This window comes from Mrakia frigida, assembly GCF_051309035.1.
Source record: "Mrakia frigida strain ATCC 22029 unplaced genomic scaffold BDY24scaffold_19, whole genome shotgun sequence".
In the NCBI taxonomy this organism is placed as follows: Eukaryota; Fungi; Basidiomycota; class Tremellomycetes; order Cystofilobasidiales; family Mrakiaceae; genus Mrakia; species Mrakia frigida.
Window position 1 is genome coordinate 489,823 of NW_027481262.1, and position 19,613 is coordinate 509,435.

Consider the following 19,613-nt stretch of genomic DNA (forward strand, 5'->3'; position numbering starts at 1 on the left):
GGGTGTTCCAAACCGCTGACTGACCGACTTGTCCCTTGCTCTTAGGCCTCCATGACCCCTTCGACGCGAACCAATCGCTCAGACTCAGTCGGGACCGTTTCGGAGAAGGTGAACCCTTCCCGTTTCGCGAAACATGCGCGTCGTGATATGAACCTCGAAAGACTCCCTTTTCTGACTTCTCTGCGGCTTTGCGTTCTGTCTTCTTTCGTTCGCAAAGTTCGTCCTCCCCGCGGATCCATCGTACTGGGGAGCTGATGAACCTGAGGCGGACGACTACCTGCACAATCCTACACCGAGAAAGGAGACGAGAGGAACGATCTTCACTTGGAGAGGGATTGCGAACTTGGGGTGCATGTTGGTTTTGGTGCTGGCTCTTTTGAGTGAGTTGATCTTCGAGAGAGAGATATGGCGCGAGAGAGAGAGAGGGAGAGAGCTGACCTTTTCTTCGCTCGTTCGTCGCGTCGCAGTGCTTTTGTGAGTCTCCCGTTGCTCTCGTTCGCTCTTCGCTGCTTCGTGCTGACCTCCTCCCACCGTTTTCAACAGTGCTGGATATCCCGTATACTCCGAGGTGAGTCGGTCCTCTCCTTTGTCTCTGATTATTTCGCTCGTTTGAAGTTTCGCCGCCGCTGACGCTTTCTTGTCTCCGTTCTCCCTCCCCAGCTCACGAAGAACGACGGGAAGACTCTCGGAGCGTTCAACTTAGGAGGAATCAATGGAAGCGGACAAGTTCCGCAGATGGTCGGGGGTCAGAGTTCGTCCTCCTCCTTCGCTCGTCCTCCTCCTTTCGCTCTCTCCCTGACTTCCTTGTCTCGTCGAATCCTAACTTTCTGCCTTCCTCTGTACTTCAAGCTTTTGGACTCATCGATCCCGCTACCCCTCTCGATAAGCGGACCTCGATCTCTCGCGAAACTGGTTCGTTTCGTTCCTTCGAACTCGACGCGTCTCGCCCCCCTCTCTTGCTGACCGTACTTCCCTCTCGGTTTCAAAGGAGAGCTCATGGAGCTTGTCTTCTCTGATGAGTTCAACACCGATGGAAGATCTTTCTTCCCAGGTGACGATCCATATTGGGAAGCGCAAGGTACGCCGGATCTCTTTCCCCTTTTCCTCGCTCGCACTTGTCCTCCTTGTCGCTGTACCCCTTCATTGACGCTGGACCCCGTTATATCTGTACGCATGAAACGACCTCAACTATTGGGTAACGAACAACCTCGAGTGGTACGATCCTCGAGCAGTCACAACGGAGGGAGGGAATCTTAAGATCACGCTGGACCAGATCCCGAACCATGACTTGAAGTGAGCTTTTCATTCTTCCTCTCCTTGCACGCTCTCGTACGCTGACTTTGGGCCTCTCTCTGTCTTGCAGCTACACCGGAGGAATGCTCTCCACCTGGAGGAAGTTCTGCTTCACTGGTGGTTACGTCGAGACATCGCTTCAACTCCCAGGGAGGAGCAACGTGCCGGGTGTAAGTCGTTCGGTTTCTGAGAAGCGTCGAGATTGAGATCGGAATCGAGCTGACCTACTTTTGCCTTCGTTCTTTCCTTCTCGCAGCTTTGGCCGGCCGTCTGGATTATGGGTAACCTTGGACGAGCTGGATACGGAGGAACTCTCGATGGGATGGTGAGTTCCGAAACGACGCTTGGATTTGACGCGTCTTTCAGTTCGACGCTGACCTCACCCCTCCCTCTGCTTTCTATTTCAGTGGCCCTACTCTTATGACTCGTGCGAGTAGGTATCTTTCTTTTGTCTCTCGCCCAGTCCACTTCCCCTCAATCCTGCGACTGACTTCTTTCTCTTTCTCAGCGTCGGCACCGTGATGAACCAAACTATCGACGGACTTCCTGAGATCTCTACCACGTCTGGATCTGAGTGGGCTCCTGGGTTCGGAGCCCTGTCGTATCTTCCTGGTCAGAGGCTGAGTCGATGCACGGTAAATCAATCCTCTCTCCTCTTTCTTCGTTTCATCGAGCTGATCCTCCTTCGCTCCTTGCGCTAGTGCCCCGACGACGAAACTCACCCTGGTCCTAAGCATCCTGACGGATCTTGGGTCGGTCGAAGTGCTCCTGAGATCGATATGCTCGAGGCCCAGGTCGACGCGGTGACCTTTGTAGGCCATGTTTCGATGGTACGTCTTTTTCGCCAATTCTTTCTCCCCTCTGCCTCTCCGAAGCTTACCTTCGTTTCCTCTCTCTCTCATTGCTCAGTCTTCTCAATGGGCTCGTAAGTAGTTGCTCTTTTTCACTCTCCCAGTGCCCGTCGCGTCGCTGACCCTCCGCTTTGGCGTCCTCCGCTCTCAGCTTTCAACCCAGAGTACGATTGGCTCAGCACGGACGAGAACATGATTATCGAGGACCCAGAACTATCGTACAAGAACACCTACTCGGGAGGTGTGTACCAACAGTCGTCGTCAGTCGTGGTCGAAACAGATCAAAACTGTGAGTGAGGGAGACGACTGAGCGAGGGAGACGACGACGTTGAAGCGCTCCTTTCCTTCCTTCTGACCTGGCCTTCTTCGATCTTTCCCTTCATCGACAGGCTACCAGTACGGGGCCGTTCCGTGCTTCTCGATGTATGCGTTCGAGGCGAGTGCCTTCTCTCGTCTCGCTCTTTCCTTTCCTTGCCGACGCGTCGCTGACTTTTGCCCTCCCCGTTCCTCCCCAAAGTACCTGCCGGGCAACGACGGATATATTTCGTGGTTCGCCGACGACAAGCACGCATGGACGTACAAGGCTGCAGGCATGGGTCCCAACGCTGATGCGGAGGTATCGATGAGACCTGTTCCTCAAGAGCCAATGGTGAGCAGATTCGAGCGAGTCTCGACGCGACTTCCTCTCGAAAACCTATTCACTGATCTGTTCGTCTTCCCCTCAGTACATCCTCGCCAATCTTGGGATTTCGGAGAACTTCGGAGCTGTGGATTACGACGGACTCGAGGTGAGTCTTCGGTAGAAGCTGACTTCGACGCGTCGTCGATTCGAACTGATGGTTTTCGTTGTCTCTCTCTTTCAGCCCGACTGGCCTTTCCATCTCGTGAGTGTATCACTTCTACCATTAAGTACTGTTATGTACTGACGCACCCTTTCACTGTCTCGTTTCTTCAGCTCATCGATTACATCCGAGTCTACCAACCAGCCAACGCGAAGAACAGTTCGTCTTCCATTTCCTTCGCTTCCTCTTCTTCCTCCTGAGTCGTGCCAAGCTTACGCCCCGAAACTCTGCCTCTTCTCAGTCGGCTGCGACCCTCCCGATTTCCCAACCGTGAGTCTTACAGTTCTTCTTCTCGTCGCGTGTCCCTCTTGACGCTGACCGTCTCTCTTCGTTCGTCTTTCAGGAGGCCTACATCGAGCGATACATTCACGGCTGTGAGACTTTTCCCTCATTACGCAGTGTATCTGTCCACGCTTTGCTCACTCACTCTCCTCTTCTGCAGACACGAACGCCAACATCACAACGGTTCGTCTCACCTTTTCTTCTTTCCCTCACGACTCCGCTCACCTTCCCGGTGCTCTATTTTTTCCTTGAAAACAGTGGGATCAACTCACAGACAACGCTCCCACCCCCGTCAACCGCCTTACTGGAACGTGCTAGACGCCGTCGTTTCGCTTCGAGACCGGCTCTCGAACGCCTCTCTTCTTCCTTTCCGTTCCTCTTCGAGCGACCTTCTCTCGGTCTCTCTATACAACTCACCCCCTCCAACTCTTGATGTATTCCCTCTCTATAGACTTCCCTCGTTTGCCTCGCCCTCAACCTAGATCGTACCTTTCTTTTTGCTTTCCTTCGGCTCGTCTCGCATCAGCCCTCTCTATCTTTGCATGGACTTCTCTCTCTCTCTCTCTCTCTCTCTCGTGGTTTTCTGTCTCTCGCTTCTTGCTTCTTGCGCTGAAGAAAGACGAAGCGCGCCCTGCTTTCCTCGTGTTCGAAGATCAATCAAAGGACGCGTCTTTCTTCCCCACCCTCCTTCGACATGCTTCCACGGTAGCCAGAGAAACGAGGATAATAATTGGATACAAATACGAATCGGGAAAGTTGGAAATCTAAAGTGAACCATCTAAGTCTAGGAGCTCGAGACTGAAAAAAGAAACCGGGGTTCGAGAGAGGGAGAGACGAAGAGAAGAGGTGAAGGAGATCAAGCCTTCGAATCAGCAGTCTTCGCTTTTGCAGCCTTATCCGCCGCGGCAGCAGCGAGAGGGTTGTTCGATCGCCAGCTTTGAAAGGAAGGTGTGGAAAGAGGGAAGGGAAAGGAGTCAGATCGTGCGGGAGACGTGACGCGTCGAAGTTTCAAGGAGAAAGAGGAAGACACTCACTCGTACACTCGATACAGCTGAGCAAGACCCGTGGATCCGACGAAGAAGTTGACCTGCGAAGAAGGAAAAGGTCAAAGGTGTCAGACCCAAGAAAGGAGGTCGAGACGAAGGGGAGGAGGCGGGAACGGCAAGACGAAGGGACGATGAAGACGAACAGCTGCTAGAGAATAGTTGACGGGAGTGATGACCATCGACCATCGAACCCAGATGAATCCTGTAGCCATGAGGGCTGAAACGAGGCAAGAACAACGAGAGATAAGAGTCAGTCGGTGAAAGAGAGGCGGCACGGAGCGGGAAGAGGAACGAGGTTCGACCGAGCTCGAAGTGTGGTTGAGGTTTTCGCTGCCTCGACCCCGAGAAGAAGAATACCAAAAGTCCCATCGGACGAGAGGTAAGATAAGACTCTTCCCTCTCATCTATGAGATTAAGATCGTTCTCAGAGCCCCAGAGCTCGAGAGATTGCGACTGGAAGGAGGAGGAAGAAGGAAAGGTCGCGAGCTCACCCAGATTGGCGGGAACGGAAACCTTCTCAGCCGGTCTGCTCATGTCCTTCACACCAGCAATAACGAGAGCCCACTTGGCCATAGGTGCCCAGAAGAAGATGGTCCTAGCGAAAGGGGAGAAGAAAAGGAGCGAGGATCAGTTTGCGTCTCCGAGGCAGTGACGGACGGAGGGAGCCGACGAGAGAATCTCGCTCACTTGGGTCCTGCGAGAGAACGAGAGCCAAGCAAGGTTAGTGACTGCCATGGGTGGATAGATAGAGCGAAGGGTGACTTACCAGCAGGGTGGTTCAAGTAGTACGAGAATTTGGAGCCTGTCACAGCTGAGGAAAAAAGAAGGGAGAAGGAGCATCGAGAGTTCTGTCAGCTTCTCATTCGGTTTCTCGTCTTTCCCCTGTGAAGGAGGGCGAACCTGAGGCAGCTTTGGAAGCAGCAGCGTTTCCTACGGGTCCCGACATCTTGAGAGAGAGAAAAGAAGGGAAGGATAGGTTTCTGGGGTGGCGGGTTGAGGAGATCTGAGCTCGAAGTCGAAGCTCGCTCGAAGGGAGGCAGAGTGAGTGCATCGGCTCTCAAACTGACCTGCTCAACGGCCGACCCGTTTTTTCCACTCGTCGCCCTTTCCCTGCCCTCTTCGTTTGCTGTTAGATGCTACAAATGGTCATCTCAGCTCGCCAGCTCAGCGCTCAAAGCACTCTCGACCTGCTTCACCTCCTCCGCCCACTCCCCCCCCTCTTCCTCCTCTCCCCAAACGACCCTCCCAACCTCCCGAGCCCACCTCACAAACATCGCTGACCTGACCAGGCACGTCCTTCCTCTTACGTCTCCCAGTGGAAGAAGAATCGACCTGTTGAGCTCGACGCGGGAGAGCGAGAGGAGATGCGTCGCTGTGACGTCGAAAACAACAAACGGAGAAAGAGATCAGAGCTACAGCGAGACGAGAAGCGCAAAGAGAGCAAGAAAGAGTGAGCACTCACCGATAACAGGCCTCCAGCCTCCGTACCCGCCCCAGTAGATCTTGAGTTGCTGAGCTCCCAGTTTGCTCGCTTCCTCCCAATGTCCTTCGTGATGGGCGTCTCCGAATCCTGTTGTGACTTTGGTGATCTGAGCCTCGGTGATTGGGATCTGAAAGGACGGTGGAGGGATATCGGGGTAGGGTGGAGTTTGGAGGAAGGCGAGGGAGGTGAGAGAGGAGGGAGGAGGAGGTGGTTGAGGGATGGGTGTAGGTCGGGGAGGAGGCGAGTTGGAGGTGGCGGAAGAGCAGAGAGGACAGAGACAGGCGAAGTCGTAGAGGTGCTGAAGGGTCTTTTGGCGGGTTTGGAACGAGAGGAGGGGGTCGAGGTAGGATATCGTGAGCTGAGAGAGCGGGGAGGGGACGCGTCGGGCGTCGGGGGAAAAGAAACGATCAGCACCGTTCTCCTGCTGAGGCTCTCAACACGAGACAGAGGGAAGCACAGAAGCGACGCACCTCATCTTCCTCTCGCAAACTTCGAATCGTCCTCAAACCAACGTTCAGCACGCCGTCGCCCTGCCACGAGCAGGAGATGACCGCGCTGGGAGAACAAGAGTGATTCGCAGCTCGACTGATTCCTGCCAGGACGACGTTTGCGAAGGGTTCGAGGTTTGAGTCTTGGGAGGTGAGGGAGTGGTTGTTCCTCGGGAACCGAGCGAGGAGGAGGTCGAGTTCGGAGGAGGTCAGATGAGGAGGGAGGTGAGGAGCGAGGAGGGAGGGGATCGGAGAGCTGGAGGTGAGGGAGTGGGTCGGGAGGAGGGAGAGGAAGAGTTCGTGAGGTAAAAAAGACTCGGGAGGGAAATTGGAAATGGTCTTGATGATGTTTGAAGGGATCCTGTCTGGTGCTGAAAAGTGTTCGGCGGCGAGACGGGCGAGGAGGAGGGCGTCCAGTCGAGTGGGTTCGTCGAGTTGATGACCTTTGAGCTTGTAAGTTAAGGAAGGAAGTTGTTTGCAGAGCAGTTGGTGATGTCGATTCCAGGCTAGGGTTTGGCCTGGGAACGAGGGAACGATATGAATATCAGGGAGGGAAGTTTGAGCGTAGAGAGAAAGAAACGAGAAGGAACAACGTCGAGCTCAACTCTCCTTGCTTCCCTCTCCCTCCTTCATAAAGGCCAGAAGATCTTCAACTCACAAGCAGTTCCACAGTATACATCCTCCTTACAAGACCCACAGACCTTCCTACCCTGGAGTAACGGTCTCAGGCATTCGTCGCATCGTTTCCCTTTTGCTGAATCGACGAGGACGGCGGAGGTCGGAGGAGAGAGAAGGAGAGGAGTTCCAGGAGAAGGGAGGTCCGTCGTCGAAACGCATTTGGAGCGACCTTCTTCGGACGGGACGATGGCGAGAGAGCTCCAGAGGGAGGGCGAAGGTGAGGTTGCCATAATTTGGCTGGGTGATGTGTAGAGAGGAAAGCAGCAAAAAGAAAGGAAGCTCGAAGCTCACCCAAAACGAAAACGCAAGCTCGCCCTTCTTGACTCCCAACGTCCATCATCTCCCCATGTCTTCCATCGAATCTACAACCATCACTCCCGAGGACGAAGTCAACCTTGAGCTCGCCTATGCTCAAGCCCAAAAATCCTTGAAGGAAGGAGGTGTCCCCATCGGTTCAGTCGTACGTTCGAGCTCAACCGACCCTCCTCCCTTCCTTCCCTCCCTCCTCCTTCTGCTCTCTTCTCCTGGCCTGAAGCTCACCACCTGCCTTCCTTCGTCGTCGTCAACCTCAGCTCTACCATCACCCTACCAAGAAGGTTCTCTCCGTGGGACACAACCAGCGAGTTCAGGTGAGCTCTCTCTCCCTTACGCCGCCCCAAACCCTTTCAGCCCTCGCCGTCGTCCTCGCCCTCCTCCTCCTTCTCTCGTCCCTTCGTCCCAACCTGGAATCTACATCTCGAGCTCAGCACCACAGAAGGTCACGAGCAGAGCAGAGCATCTCGCTCAGTGCTCAGAGAGCCTGCTGGCAACTTCAAAACCTCCCCCTCCTCCCCGCAAAAAGGAAATCGGTTGAGCTCACCCGCGTTCTCCTCCCTCCTCCCTCCCTCCCTCCCTCTTTCTCCTCCCTCTTTTTCTCACTCTCTATTCACCTCCTACGTCCACAGCAAAACTCAAACACGCGTCACGGCGAGATGGACTGCCTCGAGAAACTCGGTCGCGTTCCGATCAAGACATTCCGCGAATGCACGATCTACTCAACGCTCTCGTGTTGCATCATGTGCACCTCTACTATCTTGCTCTACGGGATCAGAAGAGTAGTTATAGCAGAAAACGCCAACTTCGTCGGTAAGTTCTCGTCAAGAAACGAAAAGAAACGAGCGAAATCCGGTTCTCGACGCGTCGTCCAACACTCTCTCTCTGACTCCCTTCCTCCTTCCCCTCGTTGTCCGACAGGCGGCGAAGCACTCCTTCTCTCTCCACCTACTCTTCTCGCTCCTGCGCTTCAGAAACCTCGGATTTTGGTGAACCAGCACGACCCGAAGGCGACGAAGATGATGAAGGATTGGATCGAGAGCGAGGAGGGAGCGAAGGTCTGGTGGGAGGATATTGGGCTGGAGGGAGAGGAGGAGAAGTAGAGTGGTAGATGAGTGTGAGACTGAAGGGTTGAGGGCTTTTGAATTAGATGGGGTTTGAGATGGGATTTGTGGACGGGAGGGAAGAGAAGGGAGGGACGCGTCGAGCTTTGCGTTTTTCTTCCACAACACTTTCGGGATACTCTTATCCTCCGGAACCTTCCGCAGGGCACCGGTGTAGAGACGGTGGTTGTCAGTACTACACCTGTAGTGAGATCTCACGCGCTCAAGCTCCGATCATGAGTAGAACGAACGCGTCCAAAAGCCGACTCGACGAGCATCGACTCGCCCAACGCTCTTTCCTCCATGCTGATTCACCCGAGCTGATGAGGCTAGCTTGTGCGGAATGTAAGAAGGGGTGAGTGAAAGGGTCGTACATAAATGAGACGAAGGAACGAGGAAGGAGGACGCGATCTCACTTCGAGCGAACTTGACCTTTTTCTTCTTCCCTTGCTTTGTTCAGCCTGAGTTCTCTGCAGACCTAGCGAGGAACTGATTTTGTATATTTCCTCTATACAGATGTGTGTCAGGTATCTGTTCTCCTCTTTGCCAGGCAATGGTCGAAGCCCGACGCGACGCGTTTTGTCGAGTTCCAGTCGAGAAGGGTCGACGAACTTCGTTTTGCCGCTCTTCATACAGATCTCTACCAAAACAGTTCCCAAGCTTCTCCGAAAACTTCTCTCCGATCTTCCGACTTTCCATCTGGCGGAGAGATCGAAAGATCAAGTCTGAAAACTCCAGGCGAGCTCTCCTTGTTCCCCTCCCTCCAAACTTCCACGTCGTTCCACTTCACTTCCCATCTCCCGCCTCTCCCCTCTCTCGCACTATGGATTTCGACGAACAAGAAGAAAAGGATGGTGCGTTCTCTCGAAGAGGCCGAAGATCTGCTCTCTGCATCGAGCAGGGGACAGGAAAAGAGAGAAGCTCGAGCTGATCGTCTTCCGCTTCCTTCTCGCCCTCGCCCTCCTCCGTTGCGTCGTTCTTTGTAGGGATCCGACTATCATGGAACACCTGGCCTTCTTCGAAGGTAGAAGCTACAAGGATGGTCGTTCCCATGTGAGTTTCGCTGCAGATTGAGCACGAGGGGGGAAGGAGGGAAAGACAAAGATCGAGCTGACCTCAACCTCTCCTCCTTCCCTCCCTTTCACAGAGCCGCTCTCTACACTCCTCTCAAGGCTCGAGACGATCTTCCAGCTGTAATCTACGAGCCTGTGACGTGCAAGCCACCTTGTAGAGCAATCTTGAACCCTTACTGGTGAGTCTACGTCCTCTAGCTCGAGCTGGAAGGTCGAGGCAGGAGATGAGGAGACAGTCGAACGAACGACTTTCGTCGACCAACTCTCTCTAGCGATCCTGCTTCTCCTGTCTCCTGAAGCTCACTCGCAAAAGACCTCATGCCTGAGCCAGAGCTAACGCTTACTGTTGTTTTCTTTTTCTTCGCCCCAGCCAACTCGACATCCGAGCCAAACTTTGGATCTGTCCGTTCTGCCTTCAACGGAACGCCTTTCCTCCTCACTACAAGGACCTCACAGCCAACAACCTACCTCCTGAACTCCTCCCCGAATACTCAACCATCGAATACACCCTCTCCCGTCCAGCTCAGGTCCCTCCCATCTTCCTCTTCGTCGTAGACACCTGTTTGGACGCGGACGAAATCAAGGCCCTCCGAGACGTGCTGGTGATCTCGTTGAGCTTGATTCCCCCGAATGCTTTGGTTGGGTTGGTTACCTTTGGAACGATGGTGAGATTGGAGCTTGCTCAGCGAGCAGGGTGAAGGAGCTTGGACGACGAAGAAGTCGAAGCTCACCTCTTTCCTCCCTCCTTCCCGCGCCTCCCTCCGCTTTTCAGGCCCAAGTCCACGAGCTCGGCTACTCCGAGTGCCCCAAGTCCTACGTCTTCCGAGGATCCAAGGAGTACTCGCCCAAGCAGATCCAGGACATGCTCGGTCTCAACCCTTCGAACCGACCCGGTCCTCGTCCAGGTCAACCCGTCCCTCCCTCCCTCTTCGGAGCCTCAAGGTTCTTCATGCCAGTTCAACAGTGCGAGTTTCAGCTCACAAACATTCTCGAGGAGCTCCAGAAGGACTCGTGGAGTGTGGCGAACGACAAGAGGCCGTTGAGGTGTACAGGAGTCGCGATGAGTGTGGCGGTTGGGATGCTCGAGGTAGGCTCGCTTTCTCTCTTCCTCCTTTCCAACGAGAACTGATCGTTTCGTCTCTCTTCTTTGACTTTTTCGCAGACTACCTTCCCCAACACCGGAGCTCGAGTCATGCTCTTCGCCGGAGGAGCTGCGACGGAGGGACCTGGGATGGTCGTCGGTCCTGAGCTCAAGGAATCGATTCGATCTCATCACGATATCGAGCGAGAGACTGATATTCACTACAGAAGAGGTGTCAAGGTGATTCTCCATCCGACCTTCTCCTGGCTCTCTCGCACTCGTTTAGAAGGGCAAGAAGACTTGATCTGATCGTGCCGTCTTGCTCCCATCTTCTCCTTTCCTCAGTTCTACGACGGACTAGCCAAACGAGCTTCAGCCAACGGTCACGCGGTCGATATCTACGCCGGATGCCTCGATCAGATTGGTCTCCTCGAGATGCGGTCCCTCTGCAACGCGACCAACGGATTCCTCGTCCTCTCCGATTCCTTCGCCATGGCCATCTTCAAGCAGTCGTTCCTGAGGACCTTCGCTACGGATTCGAATGGACATCTCAAGATGGGATTTAATGCGACGTTCGACGTTCAGGTGAGTCTCGTCTTGCTTTTATCGCTCTTCGTTTTCAACGCGTCGTTTACTGACTTCCGCTCCTGTTCCTCCTCCTCAGACGACGAAGGAGCTCAAGATCTCGGGAGTCATCGGTCACGTCATCTCCGCCAACAAGAAGGGACCATGCGTCGGAGAGACTGAGATCGGAATCGGACAAACCTCAGCTTGGAAGGTTTGCTCCCTCACCGACACCACCTCCCTCGCCGTCTACTTCGAGGTCGTCGCTCCAGCAGATCAACCCCCCTCCAACTCCCGCGGTCTCGTCCAGTTCATCACTCACTACCAGCACCCTTCGGGAGTCTACCGTCTCCGAGTCACCACCGTCGCTCGAAACTTTGCCGAAGGAGGAGCTCCCACCATTGCTGCTCAGTTCGATCAGGAGGCTGCTGCAGTGCTGATGTCGAGGATCGCCATCTTCAAGGCGGAAATCGACGACTCGCCGGACGTGCTGAGGTGGTTGGACAGGATGTTGATCAGGTTGTGTCAGAAGTTTGCGGATTACAGGAAGGAGGACGAGTCGAGCTTTAGGTTGGCGTCGAACTTCAGCATCTACCCTCAGTTCATGTTCCACCTGAGGAGGAGTCAGTTCTTGCAGGTGTTCAACAACTCGCCAGACGAGACTGCTTTCTACCGGTGAGTGTCTCGTGTTTCCCCCTTCTTTCTTCGAGAACTCGAACGCTGACTCTCGTTTCGACGCGTCTCTCTTTCTTTCTCTCGCAGTCACATCCTCAACGCCGAAGACGTCAACAACTCACTCATCATGATCCAACCTACCCTCATGTCCTACACCTTCGACGTCCCCCCTCAGCCCGTTCTCCTCGATTCGGTCTCCATCAAGCCCGACGTGATCCTCCTCCTCGACACCTTCTTCCACATCCTCATCTTCCACGGAGAGACCATCGCTCAGTGGAGGAAAGCTGGGTACCAGGATCAGGAGGGATACGAGAACTTCGCTGAGTTGCTGGTTGCTCCGGTTGCGGACGCTCAGGTGAGTTTCGGATTTGTTTCGAGACGACGCGTCCCCCTCTTCCTTTCCACTTCCACTTCCCTTTCTCCCTTGCCTCCCTTCTTCAAACCTCGATTGACCCCCGTTCCTCTCGTCCTCACTCTACACAGGAACTCCTCCTCGATCGAACTCCCATCCCTCGTTACATCGTCTGCGACTCCGGCGGATCCCAAGCTCGTTTCCTCCTCTCGAAACTCAATCCTTCGACGACTCATATGTCGGGAGGGTCCTACGGGTCGGCTCCGGGACAGGCAGCTATCTTCACCGACGACGTTTCGTTACAGGTCTTCATGGAGGCGCTCAAGAAACTCGTGAGTTGGTCGCGTTGATCCACTTCTTCCAGCTCTTCTTCTCGCCCCCTTCACATTCTACATTCTTCTCGCTAACTCTGTATTCCTCCTTTCTTTTTTGTTTCATATAGGTTGTGGGTCCTGCGACGAACTAGGCTAGCTTTGAGAGAGAGAGTGAGGAGGAGCGGGAGACCGTAGATTTTGGAACGACCGCGATGGACTGCTCGAGATTCATGACTTTACGACTTTACACGACCGAGCGGGCATAAATGATCTTTTCGAGAGCTTCAGACTCCTCCTCCTGGGAGGTAACAGCGCGGGAGTTGATCATCGTTGGCAAAGCTTCATCAGTCGTTAAGATTGTATCCTACTTCCCTTACTGCTCTCAACCAGAACGAACCCAGCTTCGAGGTGAAGAAGTGACGTTGACTGCCTTCTGGGATAATCCGACGACCTGCGACGCGAAAGCAGGAAAACGCGTCAGACTTCGAGCAGAAAGACAAGGAAACGACGCGATGACCTCACCTGACCTATCCCATTCGAGCTGTCTTCCGATCGGTAGACGTGAAGGGCGGTATAGACTGCTCGGAGGAAGCTGGGAAGGACGAGAGAAAAGTCAGTCCAGCGAAGGCAACGATTCTTTGAGGCGAAGAAAGGACTGACGGTGCTCCGAGACGGTAGATGTCTTCGGTAGACCTGTCTGTCCAGCTATAGACCGTGCTTCTGCACATCTATCCGAAATCCGAAACACGAGAGAGTCAGCGATTGATACCGCGGAGGTCAAGGACGATGAACGAACCGTCGTATTTGGAAGCGACGACGTGGCGAAGTCTCCAGGGTCGAGGTTGAATCGCGTCCCTCCGATCTAGAGAAGAAGAAGTTGAAGTTCAGCGAAGGCTAGAGAGTGGAGCTGACGTGCTCGAGAGCTCACCGTGAACGAAAGTCTATAGAGCTGATCGCAAGGCACGAACTGGAAAAGCAAAACCTCTCGTTGACTCTTCTCTTCTCTGTCGTCGACTCGAAGAGAAGAAGGCTCACCCAGTAGTTCTCGGTCGAGCTATAGTTCATTCCCTGTGCTCCAAAGATCTGATCGGTTACTGATGAAGGTAGGACCACAGCGTTGAACCCTGCCGAGAGAAGAAGAGAGAAAGAAGTCAGCTCGACGCGTCGAGACGAGACCAAAGTGACGAAGCGGCAAGGGACGAACAAGGTTCCAAACTCGCCATCTGAACGACTCCATCTGCTCCGAGTTGGATAGATCTCCCGTCAAAGTCCATCCCGTCGAGCTAAAGTGGAGAGAAAGAGGAGATCAGCGGAGGGAAAGGAAGAGAAGAGAAGGAAGAACGACGGAGCGACTCACTGGGATTGACCAAGGGTCGAGAGTTTCGGACTGATTGACTGCCATCCAGGTCCTTCATTCCAAACGTCGAGCATCGATATCAGCTTCTCGACTCAAAAGGAGAGAGAGAACGAACCAAGAAGGAAAGCTCACAAGTTCCCCGAAGACGATCGTCCCTCCAAATCAACTCCTCCCCAGTTGAGAGTACCTCCGGAGCTCGTCGACTGAGATAAATCGGGGTCTTCCAAGTCGACACCGACGGTGAAGAAGGCGAGAGGCCCGTTGTTGAGACGGTTGCCGAGAACGGACGAGGAGAGATTGGCAGACTGATGAAGACACAACGAAGGCCAGTCCGCATAAACGAGACCACTGAGAAATTAGAGGGAAGAAAACGTACTGAAGTTCCCAATCCGAAGATACCTTGGGATCCGTCGTAGTAGAAGAGCTAGAAAGAAACGAAAGGAAGGAGGTGAGCTTCGACGCGACGGGGAACGAAGGGAGCGAAGGGACGAACCCCAGAGGCATCGGTTGCAACTGGATGTTGGAAGGTAACAGACGATCAGATCAGTCAGTCGATTGAAAGGGAGAAAGAGCCCGGAGCTTCGAAATTTGGGAAAGAACGAGGTCGGCGACGCACCGGAAAGAGCCTGATTCGCAACGACGTAGTTCTCCGACGAGCTGTTTCCCAAGGCAGTAAAAGTATCGTTTCCGTAGTAACCTGAAGCAAACGTTCCTCCGAGAACGGAAGAAGATCCGGAGGTGGTGTTCTGTCGTTTCGACGACGCACACGAAGCAGAAAGCGTCGAAGAGTCAGCTTCAGCGTGAACGGGGAGGGGTCCGTGATATGAAAGACGTAGCGTACGACGAAAGTGGAGGATGCAGAGGCGTTGAATCTGAGAGAACAGCGAAGAGATACAAAAGTCAGCTTCTGGGGCAAACGAGGTCGACAGACGTGTTTCTCTCCCCCCGCTTCGACGCGTACTCACCCTGGAGCAAACTGTTGACAAGCATCGAATTCAGAGTCCGATATGCTACTCATAAGAAGACTCTGTCAGCTCTAGACGAAAAGAAACTCTCAGAGGAGGGAAGGAGGGACGAACCAAGACGAATCGGGAACCACGAGACCAGGGATTCCGAAGCTGAGCGTCAAGTTGAGGGATTGAGGAGGAGTTCCCAGCGCGGAGGGAAGGAAGTAGGAGAACCTGTAAGACGGAAGTGAGGAAGATGAGAGAGGGGGAAGAGGGGAGGAAAGAGAAGAAGAAGCTCACGCTCCCGAGTTGACGATTCGAAGAGGGAGGTCGAGGATGGTTCCGTCTCCTCTGTAGGAAGGTTGTTCTGGGAGAGGAGGCGTGGTGGTAGCTGAGAGAGCAGAAGAGGCGAAGAGGGTTGCGAGGAGGAAGAACTGGAGCATGTCGATTCGGAGTGGAGAAAGCGTCGAGGAGGAGGGGGAACGAAGGTGGTGGTTGGAGGGAGAAAGGTGCTCAAAGGGGAGGAGATGAGATATGTGAGTAATTTGTAGCTTACGAGGCTCTTCCTCATAAGATCAATAGAAACCTAGATTGAATGGCAAGCGAAGAAGGACGAAAGCAAAACGGGGTCAAGGGAAAGGTCAGCTCGAGCTCTTCCCTCTCCTTCCTTCCTTCTGCGTTTCGTTCCTCATTTCTGCTGAACGATGAGCTTGATCCTCAATTCCTTTGAAGACAGGGTGGCCTATGATATAAAGAAAGATTAGGTGGAGTCAAGAACTACGCGCACCTTGATGGAGGGGAGGACGGAGAGAGCGAACAAGGGTAGGAGGGAGAAAAGGAGGCGAGCTCCCGACGAAACGTTTGATACAAGCTGAGGAGAACTTGAAGTCAATTGAAATCGATATCATCACAGATGAGAGTGTAAGCCTCAGTTGAGAGCCCTGAGTAAGGAAGAGAAGGGGGAGTTGTGGTCGTGAAGGAACAAAGAAGGAGGATGAAGTCGAGCTCGCCTTTCTTTGTCGTCTTCAAACGTTCACGAGCTCTCGCATCCTTCTCCTCCAACTACTCATCGCAAAGCTGGTTCACCACCGTCTCTCCCTCTTAGGAAAGTGAGATTGACTCTTTTCGACCCAGCTCGCAGAGGCTCAAGGGACGATGGAAGAAGAGGGACGAGTTTTGGAGGAGCAGCTTCGGAGGAGTCAGAATGGGAGAAAGAAACAGCGAAAGTGAGTCGATGCTATGGAGGAGTTCTTATCCATGGGATACGAGGTGGAGGTCGAGAGGGAGCTGGGGCTGACTGAGATCCTTGGAGGTCAATAAAGGAAGGAGGAGGAGAGAGAGTTCTTTGCTGATCCCTTTGTCAATCTCCCTCCCTCCCTTCATTTCCCAGGCCAACCTCTTCGAGCAGCATCCCCGAGGGCCTTCCTCCATCCTCCAGAGACTCGACCAGTCTAAACAAACCCCAAAGGAGCGTCGTCCTCCCTCGTATCAAGCCAGCAGCGAGCTCGAGTCGAAGTCGTACGAGTCGTTCGATGTGATCTCTGCTCGCTGCTCACCTCCTTCTTCCCCAGACCTCTGCCATCTTCCAAGTCTCGCCTCGCAGGCCAGGCTACCTTGGGAAGCGGGCTCTCTTCCCACTTCTTCTGGTTCTTCTCTTTTTCGCCGTCTCCTCAAGTCTCCTTCCACTCCGACCATCACCTCGCCTCGTCTCGACTCCCTTCTTCAAACACACCTCCCCTCGACTCTCGCCCTTACGATGGCCTCCTCCCAATCTATTCTACCTCCTACCTCTACGGCCTCGGTTTTCGCTTCCTTCCCAGCCATGGGAGAGTCCATCTTCACTCTGCCAGAGTTGACGACGAGGAACGTCCTCGGGAGTTGTCTCGCTTTGTTCGCGACTCTATTGGTCGCCGAACAGGTCAGTTCTCGTCTCTTTCTCTCCTGCTCTCTTGCACGCCGGTGTTGGCTATATACCGAAAAAAAGGACCTGTTGGTACTGGAGTATAGCGACGAAGGGGAAGAGGAAGAAAGTGGGACGAGCTCACCTTTCGCTGACTCCTCCTTTCATCTTTCCCTCCTCAGGTGCGCTGGCGAAGAAAGAAGGGATCTCTTCCAGGCCGCAAATGGGCCATCCCCATCATCGGGAACTTCATGGACTCTATGGATCCGTCGATGGAACACTACCAGAAAGGGTGGGCGATGGGGGACATGAGTGCTGCTTCGGTTTTCCACATGTCAGTCCTCTTCCTCTCTTTCTTTCCCTCTAGACGTTCACCGCTGAGACCTCGTCGCTCGTTCTAAAAAGTTTCATCGTCATGGTCACCTCCAACGCTCTCACTCGAAAGGTCTTCAACTCTCAGACGTTCGCTGAGCCTTGTCTCGTTGCTTCGGCCAAACAAGTTTTGTTGCCTGGAAACTGGTGAGTCGTCTTCAGCTCCTGTTCTATCGAGATCGGGACTGAATTTCTATCGCTCTTCCTCGAACGTAGGGTTTTCCTTCATGGAAAGGAACACGCTGATTACCGAAGGGCGTTGAACGTTCTTTTCACTCGACGAGCTCTCTCGTTCGTTCCTTTCCTCTTTCCCTCTCGTCTCGTCTTCCTCCTCGCTGACCGTTCGTCCTTGGTTCCACCCAACAGCGTCTACCTCCCCATCCAGGAGAGGATCTACAAGAAGTACTTCAAGGTCTGGATGAACGATCCCGCTCCTGAGCCCAAGCCGTGAGTTCACAACGCGTCGAGTCGATTCCAGTTCTTCCTCTTCCTCTCCCACGCCACATCGAGCGTCAAATCAGCGTATCCAAGCAACGTTGACTCCCTCTTCTTTCGATTCTGTCGCGTTCAGTTACATGTTCCCTATCCGAGACCTCAACATGGAGACGTCTCTTCGAGTCTTCTGCGGGGAGTATCTCACGTACGAGGAGGAGCACGCCATCTCGGACAAGTACTGGGAGATCACCCTCGCTCTTCAACTCGTCAACTTCCCTCTTGCTATCCCTGGAACCAAGGTCAGTCGAATCTTCCTTGAAAATCGATCTCTCGTCGACGCGCCGAGTCGGCTCAGAGGCTGACCCCTCTCCTCTTCCCCGACCCTCCTTCATCACTCTCCTCGCCCTTCTACTCTCGCTGCTCTCTCATTTAAACTCTTTAACCACCTGCTCAGGTCTACAACGCCATCCAAGCTCGAAAAATTGCGATGGTTCATCTCACGGCCGTCGCCTCCAAATCCAAGCTTCGAATGGCCGAAGGAGGAGAGGTTTCGTGCTTGGTCGACGCCTGGATCAAGGAAATGATTGACGCTCGTCTTGGTACTGGAGAGGATCAGACTGAGGAGGACAGGAAGGTTTTGGTTCGAGAGTTCTCCGATCATGAGATCGCCATGGTCGTGTTGAGTTTCTTGCTCGCATCTCAGGACGCTATGACTTCCGCTGCTGTGAGTCGCCAAAGTCTTACCCTTGATATATTCGTACTGCGTCCAGTACCTGGGTCTGGGGCTTGTTAAAGGAGAGCAGGAGTGGTTGGAAACGAAGAGAGACGCGACGTCAACGCTGACCCCTTTCTTCTCTGTCGTTTCCCTCCCACTTTCCTTTTGCCTCGTTCGTCAAGATCTCCACCTTTGAACTTCTCGCCGATCACCCCGATACCCTCGCCAAGGTTCGGGAGGAGCAGTACCGAATTCGAGACAACGACGTCGACGCACCTCTGTCCCTCGAGATGGTCGATTCGATGACCTACACTCGAGCTATGGTCAAAGAGGCTCTCAGGCTGCTTCCTCCCGTCATTATGGTACGTCTTCGTCCCTCTTTCTCTTCTTCCTGCTATCTTTCTCTCGATTCTTGTCTCGTCTCGGTCGTCTTCATCGTTTTTGACCTTACCCGTCCTTCCCTTCCCTCCTCGTCGATTCGGTTTCCTCGCAGGTCCCCTACATGACTCTCAAGGACTTCCCTCTCGGACCCGACAACTACGTCGTCCCCAAGGGCACGATGCTCATCCCTTCGACCTGGCCTTCGCTTCACGACGAGAAGATCTACCCCGAGCCTGACACCTTCATCCCTGAGCGATGGTTGGATCCCAACGGGCCTGCCGAGCTCAACCCCAAGAACTACATGGTTTGGGGAGCTGGAGCTCACAAGGTACGTTTGGAAGAGTTGTTCGGATTCGAGGAGAGGGGAAGAGTCGAGACGCGTCGAGTTGAAGCTGACCTTCGACTTTGTTCGTTCTGCTAGTGCATCGGATTCGAGTACGTCTACATCCAGATCGCTGCTTCGATTGGAACTGCCGCCGTTACCATGGACTGGACTCACAAGATCACTCCCGATACCGGAAAGCTTCAGTGCGTCCTTCTCATCCTCATGACCGACGCGTCGTTTCATTGCTTCCTCGTCCCCCTCGCCTCGCTGACCCTTTCTTCCGCTCCGCCTTTACTCTCTCATCAGAATTATCGCTACTCTCTTCCCCAAGGATGGTCTTCACCTCGTTCGTTCTTCTTCTACTCTTCGGCTTCCCTTTCTTGCTCTCTCCGACGACGCTCACGCTCACCTTCGTTCCAACTCCTTTCCTCTCTACTATCCTTCAGAAATTCACCCCTCGACCTAAGCCCGTCGTCTAAATTACCGTCGGACTTCTCTTTCTCTTGTTACTCCCCCGTTCTGTATTTTGGAGAGTCGGATCGTCGTAGCGTTCGATTCGGCTTCTCTTATCTGGGTCCGCTGCTGATGTGGATTGCTATGACGCTTCGCTGTACTCCTCCCTTCTTCTACAGCGCTTACCGAGATCACGCTGTGCCTGAAAGCTACAGTATCCCGTCGACTAGATCTCTTCGGGAGCGGGCCTGCACGAGACTCCCCCGTCTCCCTTCCTTCGACAAAAGTAGC

At 53.8% G+C, this 19,613-nt stretch overlaps 6 protein-coding genes across 6 annotated transcripts; 4 read left to right on the forward strand and 2 right to left on the reverse strand.

Moving 5' to 3' along the window:
• Nucleotides 1–252: 252 nt before the first annotated feature.
• BDY24DRAFT_409924 (beta-glucan synthesis-associated protein-domain-containing protein) lies at nt 253–3,880 on the forward strand. The gene is made up of 21 exons (XM_076642838.1): nt 253–380; nt 468–474; nt 544–568; nt 661–751; nt 850–912; nt 989–1,078; nt 1,182–1,293; nt 1,364–1,463; nt 1,550–1,618; nt 1,701–1,726; nt 1,802–1,928; nt 1,995–2,123; nt 2,203–2,218; nt 2,296–2,433; nt 2,534–2,580; nt 2,662–2,793; nt 2,870–2,932; nt 3,008–3,028; nt 3,100–3,145; nt 3,228–3,256; nt 3,330–3,880. Exons 1-21 carry the CDS (start codon nt 353–355, stop codon nt 3,699–3,701), a joined length of 1,731 nt encoding a protein of 576 aa, XP_076495843.1. The 5' UTR covers nt 253–352; the 3' UTR covers nt 3,702–3,880.
• Nucleotides 3,881–3,980: 100 nt separating this feature from the next.
• On the reverse strand, nt 3,981–5,329 carry BDY24DRAFT_392331 (mitochondrial pyruvate carrier family protein). The gene is made up of 7 exons (XM_076640889.1): nt 5,215–5,329; nt 5,081–5,125; nt 5,002–5,008; nt 4,806–4,909; nt 4,458–4,531; nt 4,303–4,355; nt 3,981–4,203 (listed from the first exon to the last, which is right to left on the reverse strand). The coding sequence occupies exons 1-7, from the start codon at nt 5,258–5,260 to the stop codon at nt 4,125–4,127; spliced, it is 408 nt and encodes a 135-aa protein (XP_076495844.1). The 5' UTR covers nt 5,261–5,329; the 3' UTR covers nt 3,981–4,124.
• A 1,936-nt stretch (nt 5,330–7,265) lies between these two features.
• FCY1 (cytosine deaminase) lies at nt 7,266–8,830 on the forward strand. The gene is made up of 4 exons (XM_076640890.1): nt 7,266–7,423; nt 7,536–7,592; nt 7,908–8,088; nt 8,197–8,830. Exons 1-4 carry the CDS (start codon nt 7,310–7,312, stop codon nt 8,376–8,378), a joined length of 534 nt encoding a protein of 177 aa, XP_076495845.1. The 5' UTR covers nt 7,266–7,309; the 3' UTR covers nt 8,379–8,830.
• Nucleotides 8,831–9,199: 369 nt separating this feature from the next.
• On the forward strand, nt 9,200–12,321 carry BDY24DRAFT_392338 (uncharacterized protein; the record flags this gene model as incomplete). The annotated part of the gene is made up of 10 exons (XM_076640891.1): nt 9,200–9,232; nt 9,365–9,431; nt 9,526–9,630; nt 9,822–10,116; nt 10,224–10,538; nt 10,614–10,772; nt 10,878–11,117; nt 11,197–11,771; nt 11,859–12,126; nt 12,255–12,321. Coding segments are annotated over 10 exons (2,124 nt in total), but the record flags the coding sequence as incomplete, so codon positions are not given.
• Nucleotides 12,322–12,757: 436 nt separating this feature from the next.
• Nucleotides 12,758–15,752, reverse strand: BDY24DRAFT_87479 (aspartic peptidase domain-containing protein). Its single transcript, XM_076645207.1, has 18 exons — nt 15,529–15,752; nt 15,298–15,327; nt 15,042–15,175; nt 14,874–14,975; nt 14,760–14,804; nt 14,636–14,666; nt 14,411–14,540; nt 14,288–14,307; nt 14,171–14,218; nt 13,927–14,099; nt 13,795–13,846; nt 13,642–13,720; nt 13,473–13,561; nt 13,366–13,404; nt 13,234–13,299; nt 13,098–13,165; nt 12,960–13,029; nt 12,758–12,888 (listed from the first exon to the last, which is right to left on the reverse strand). Exons 2-18 carry the CDS (start codon nt 15,310–15,312, stop codon nt 12,820–12,822), a joined length of 1,230 nt encoding a protein of 409 aa, XP_076495847.1. The 5' UTR covers nt 15,313–15,327; nt 15,529–15,752; the 3' UTR covers nt 12,758–12,819.
• Nucleotides 15,753–16,388: 636 nt separating this feature from the next.
• On the forward strand, nt 16,389–19,518 carry BDY24DRAFT_87449 (cytochrome P450). Its single transcript, XM_076645206.1, has 12 exons — nt 16,389–16,659; nt 16,824–16,975; nt 17,047–17,160; nt 17,230–17,304; nt 17,380–17,460; nt 17,585–17,747; nt 17,903–18,172; nt 18,346–18,525; nt 18,657–18,872; nt 18,966–19,072; nt 19,176–19,215; nt 19,316–19,518. Exons 1-12 carry the CDS (start codon nt 16,498–16,500, stop codon nt 19,346–19,348), a joined length of 1,593 nt encoding a protein of 530 aa, XP_076495848.1. The 5' UTR covers nt 16,389–16,497; the 3' UTR covers nt 19,349–19,518.
• Nucleotides 19,519–19,613: the final 95 nt, after the last annotated feature.

What these genes read in the sequence shown, in the direction of transcription:
- BDY24DRAFT_409924 (XM_076642838.1), top strand. Translation starts at nt 353, where the DNA reads ATGTTGGTTTTGGTGCTGGCTCTTTTGA. An exon ending in GAGGAACTCTCGATGGGATG is followed by an intron (nt 1,619 to 1,700) that starts GTGAGTTCCGAA and finishes TTTCTATTTCAG; the next exon opens with TGGCCCTACTCTTATGACTC. An exon ending in GGTCGAAACAGATCAAAACT is followed by an intron (nt 2,434 to 2,533) that starts GTGAGTGAGGGA and finishes CTTCATCGACAG; the next exon opens with GCTACCAGTACGGGGCCGTT.
- BDY24DRAFT_392331 (XM_076640889.1), bottom strand. Translation starts at nt 5,260, where the DNA reads ATGTCGGGACCCGTAGGAAACGCTGCTGCTTCCAAAGCTGCCTCAG. An exon ending in TGCTTCCAAAGCTGCCTCAG is followed by an intron (nt 5,126 to 5,214) that starts GTTCGCCCTCCT and finishes TTTTTTCCTCAG; the next exon opens with CTGTGACAGGCTCCAAATTC. An exon ending in TCAACTATTCTCTAGCAGCT is followed by an intron (nt 4,356 to 4,457) that starts GTTCGTCTTCAT and finishes CCTTCTTCGCAG; the next exon opens with GTCAACTTCTTCGTCGGATC.
- FCY1 (XM_076640890.1), top strand. Translation starts at nt 7,310, where the DNA reads ATGTCTTCCATCGAATCTACAACCATCACTCCCGAGGACGAAGTCAAC. An exon ending in GTGTCCCCATCGGTTCAGTC is followed by an intron (nt 7,424 to 7,535) that starts GTACGTTCGAGC and finishes CGTCAACCTCAG; the next exon opens with CTCTACCATCACCCTACCAA. An exon ending in AGAAAACGCCAACTTCGTCG is followed by an intron (nt 8,089 to 8,196) that starts GTAAGTTCTCGT and finishes GTTGTCCGACAG; the next exon opens with GCGGCGAAGCACTCCTTCTC.
- BDY24DRAFT_87479 (XM_076645207.1), bottom strand. An exon ending in TGTCAACAGTTTGCTCCAGG is followed by an intron (nt 14,667 to 14,759) that starts GTGAGTACGCGT and finishes CTGTTCTCTCAG; the next exon opens with ATTCAACGCCTCTGCATCCT. An exon ending in GCTCGAATGGGATAGGTCAG is followed by an intron (nt 12,889 to 12,959) that starts GTGAGGTCATCG and finishes TTCGCGTCGCAG; the next exon opens with GTCGTCGGATTATCCCAGAA.
- BDY24DRAFT_87449 (XM_076645206.1), top strand. Translation starts at nt 16,498, where the DNA reads ATGGCCTCCTCCCAATCTATTCTACCTCCTACCTCTACGGCCTCGGTT. An exon ending in CTCTATTGGTCGCCGAACAG is followed by an intron (nt 16,660 to 16,823) that starts GTCAGTTCTCGT and finishes TTCCCTCCTCAG; the next exon opens with GTGCGCTGGCGAAGAAAGAA. An exon ending in CCCGCTCCTGAGCCCAAGCC is followed by an intron (nt 17,461 to 17,584) that starts GTGAGTTCACAA and finishes TGTCGCGTTCAG; the next exon opens with TTACATGTTCCCTATCCGAG.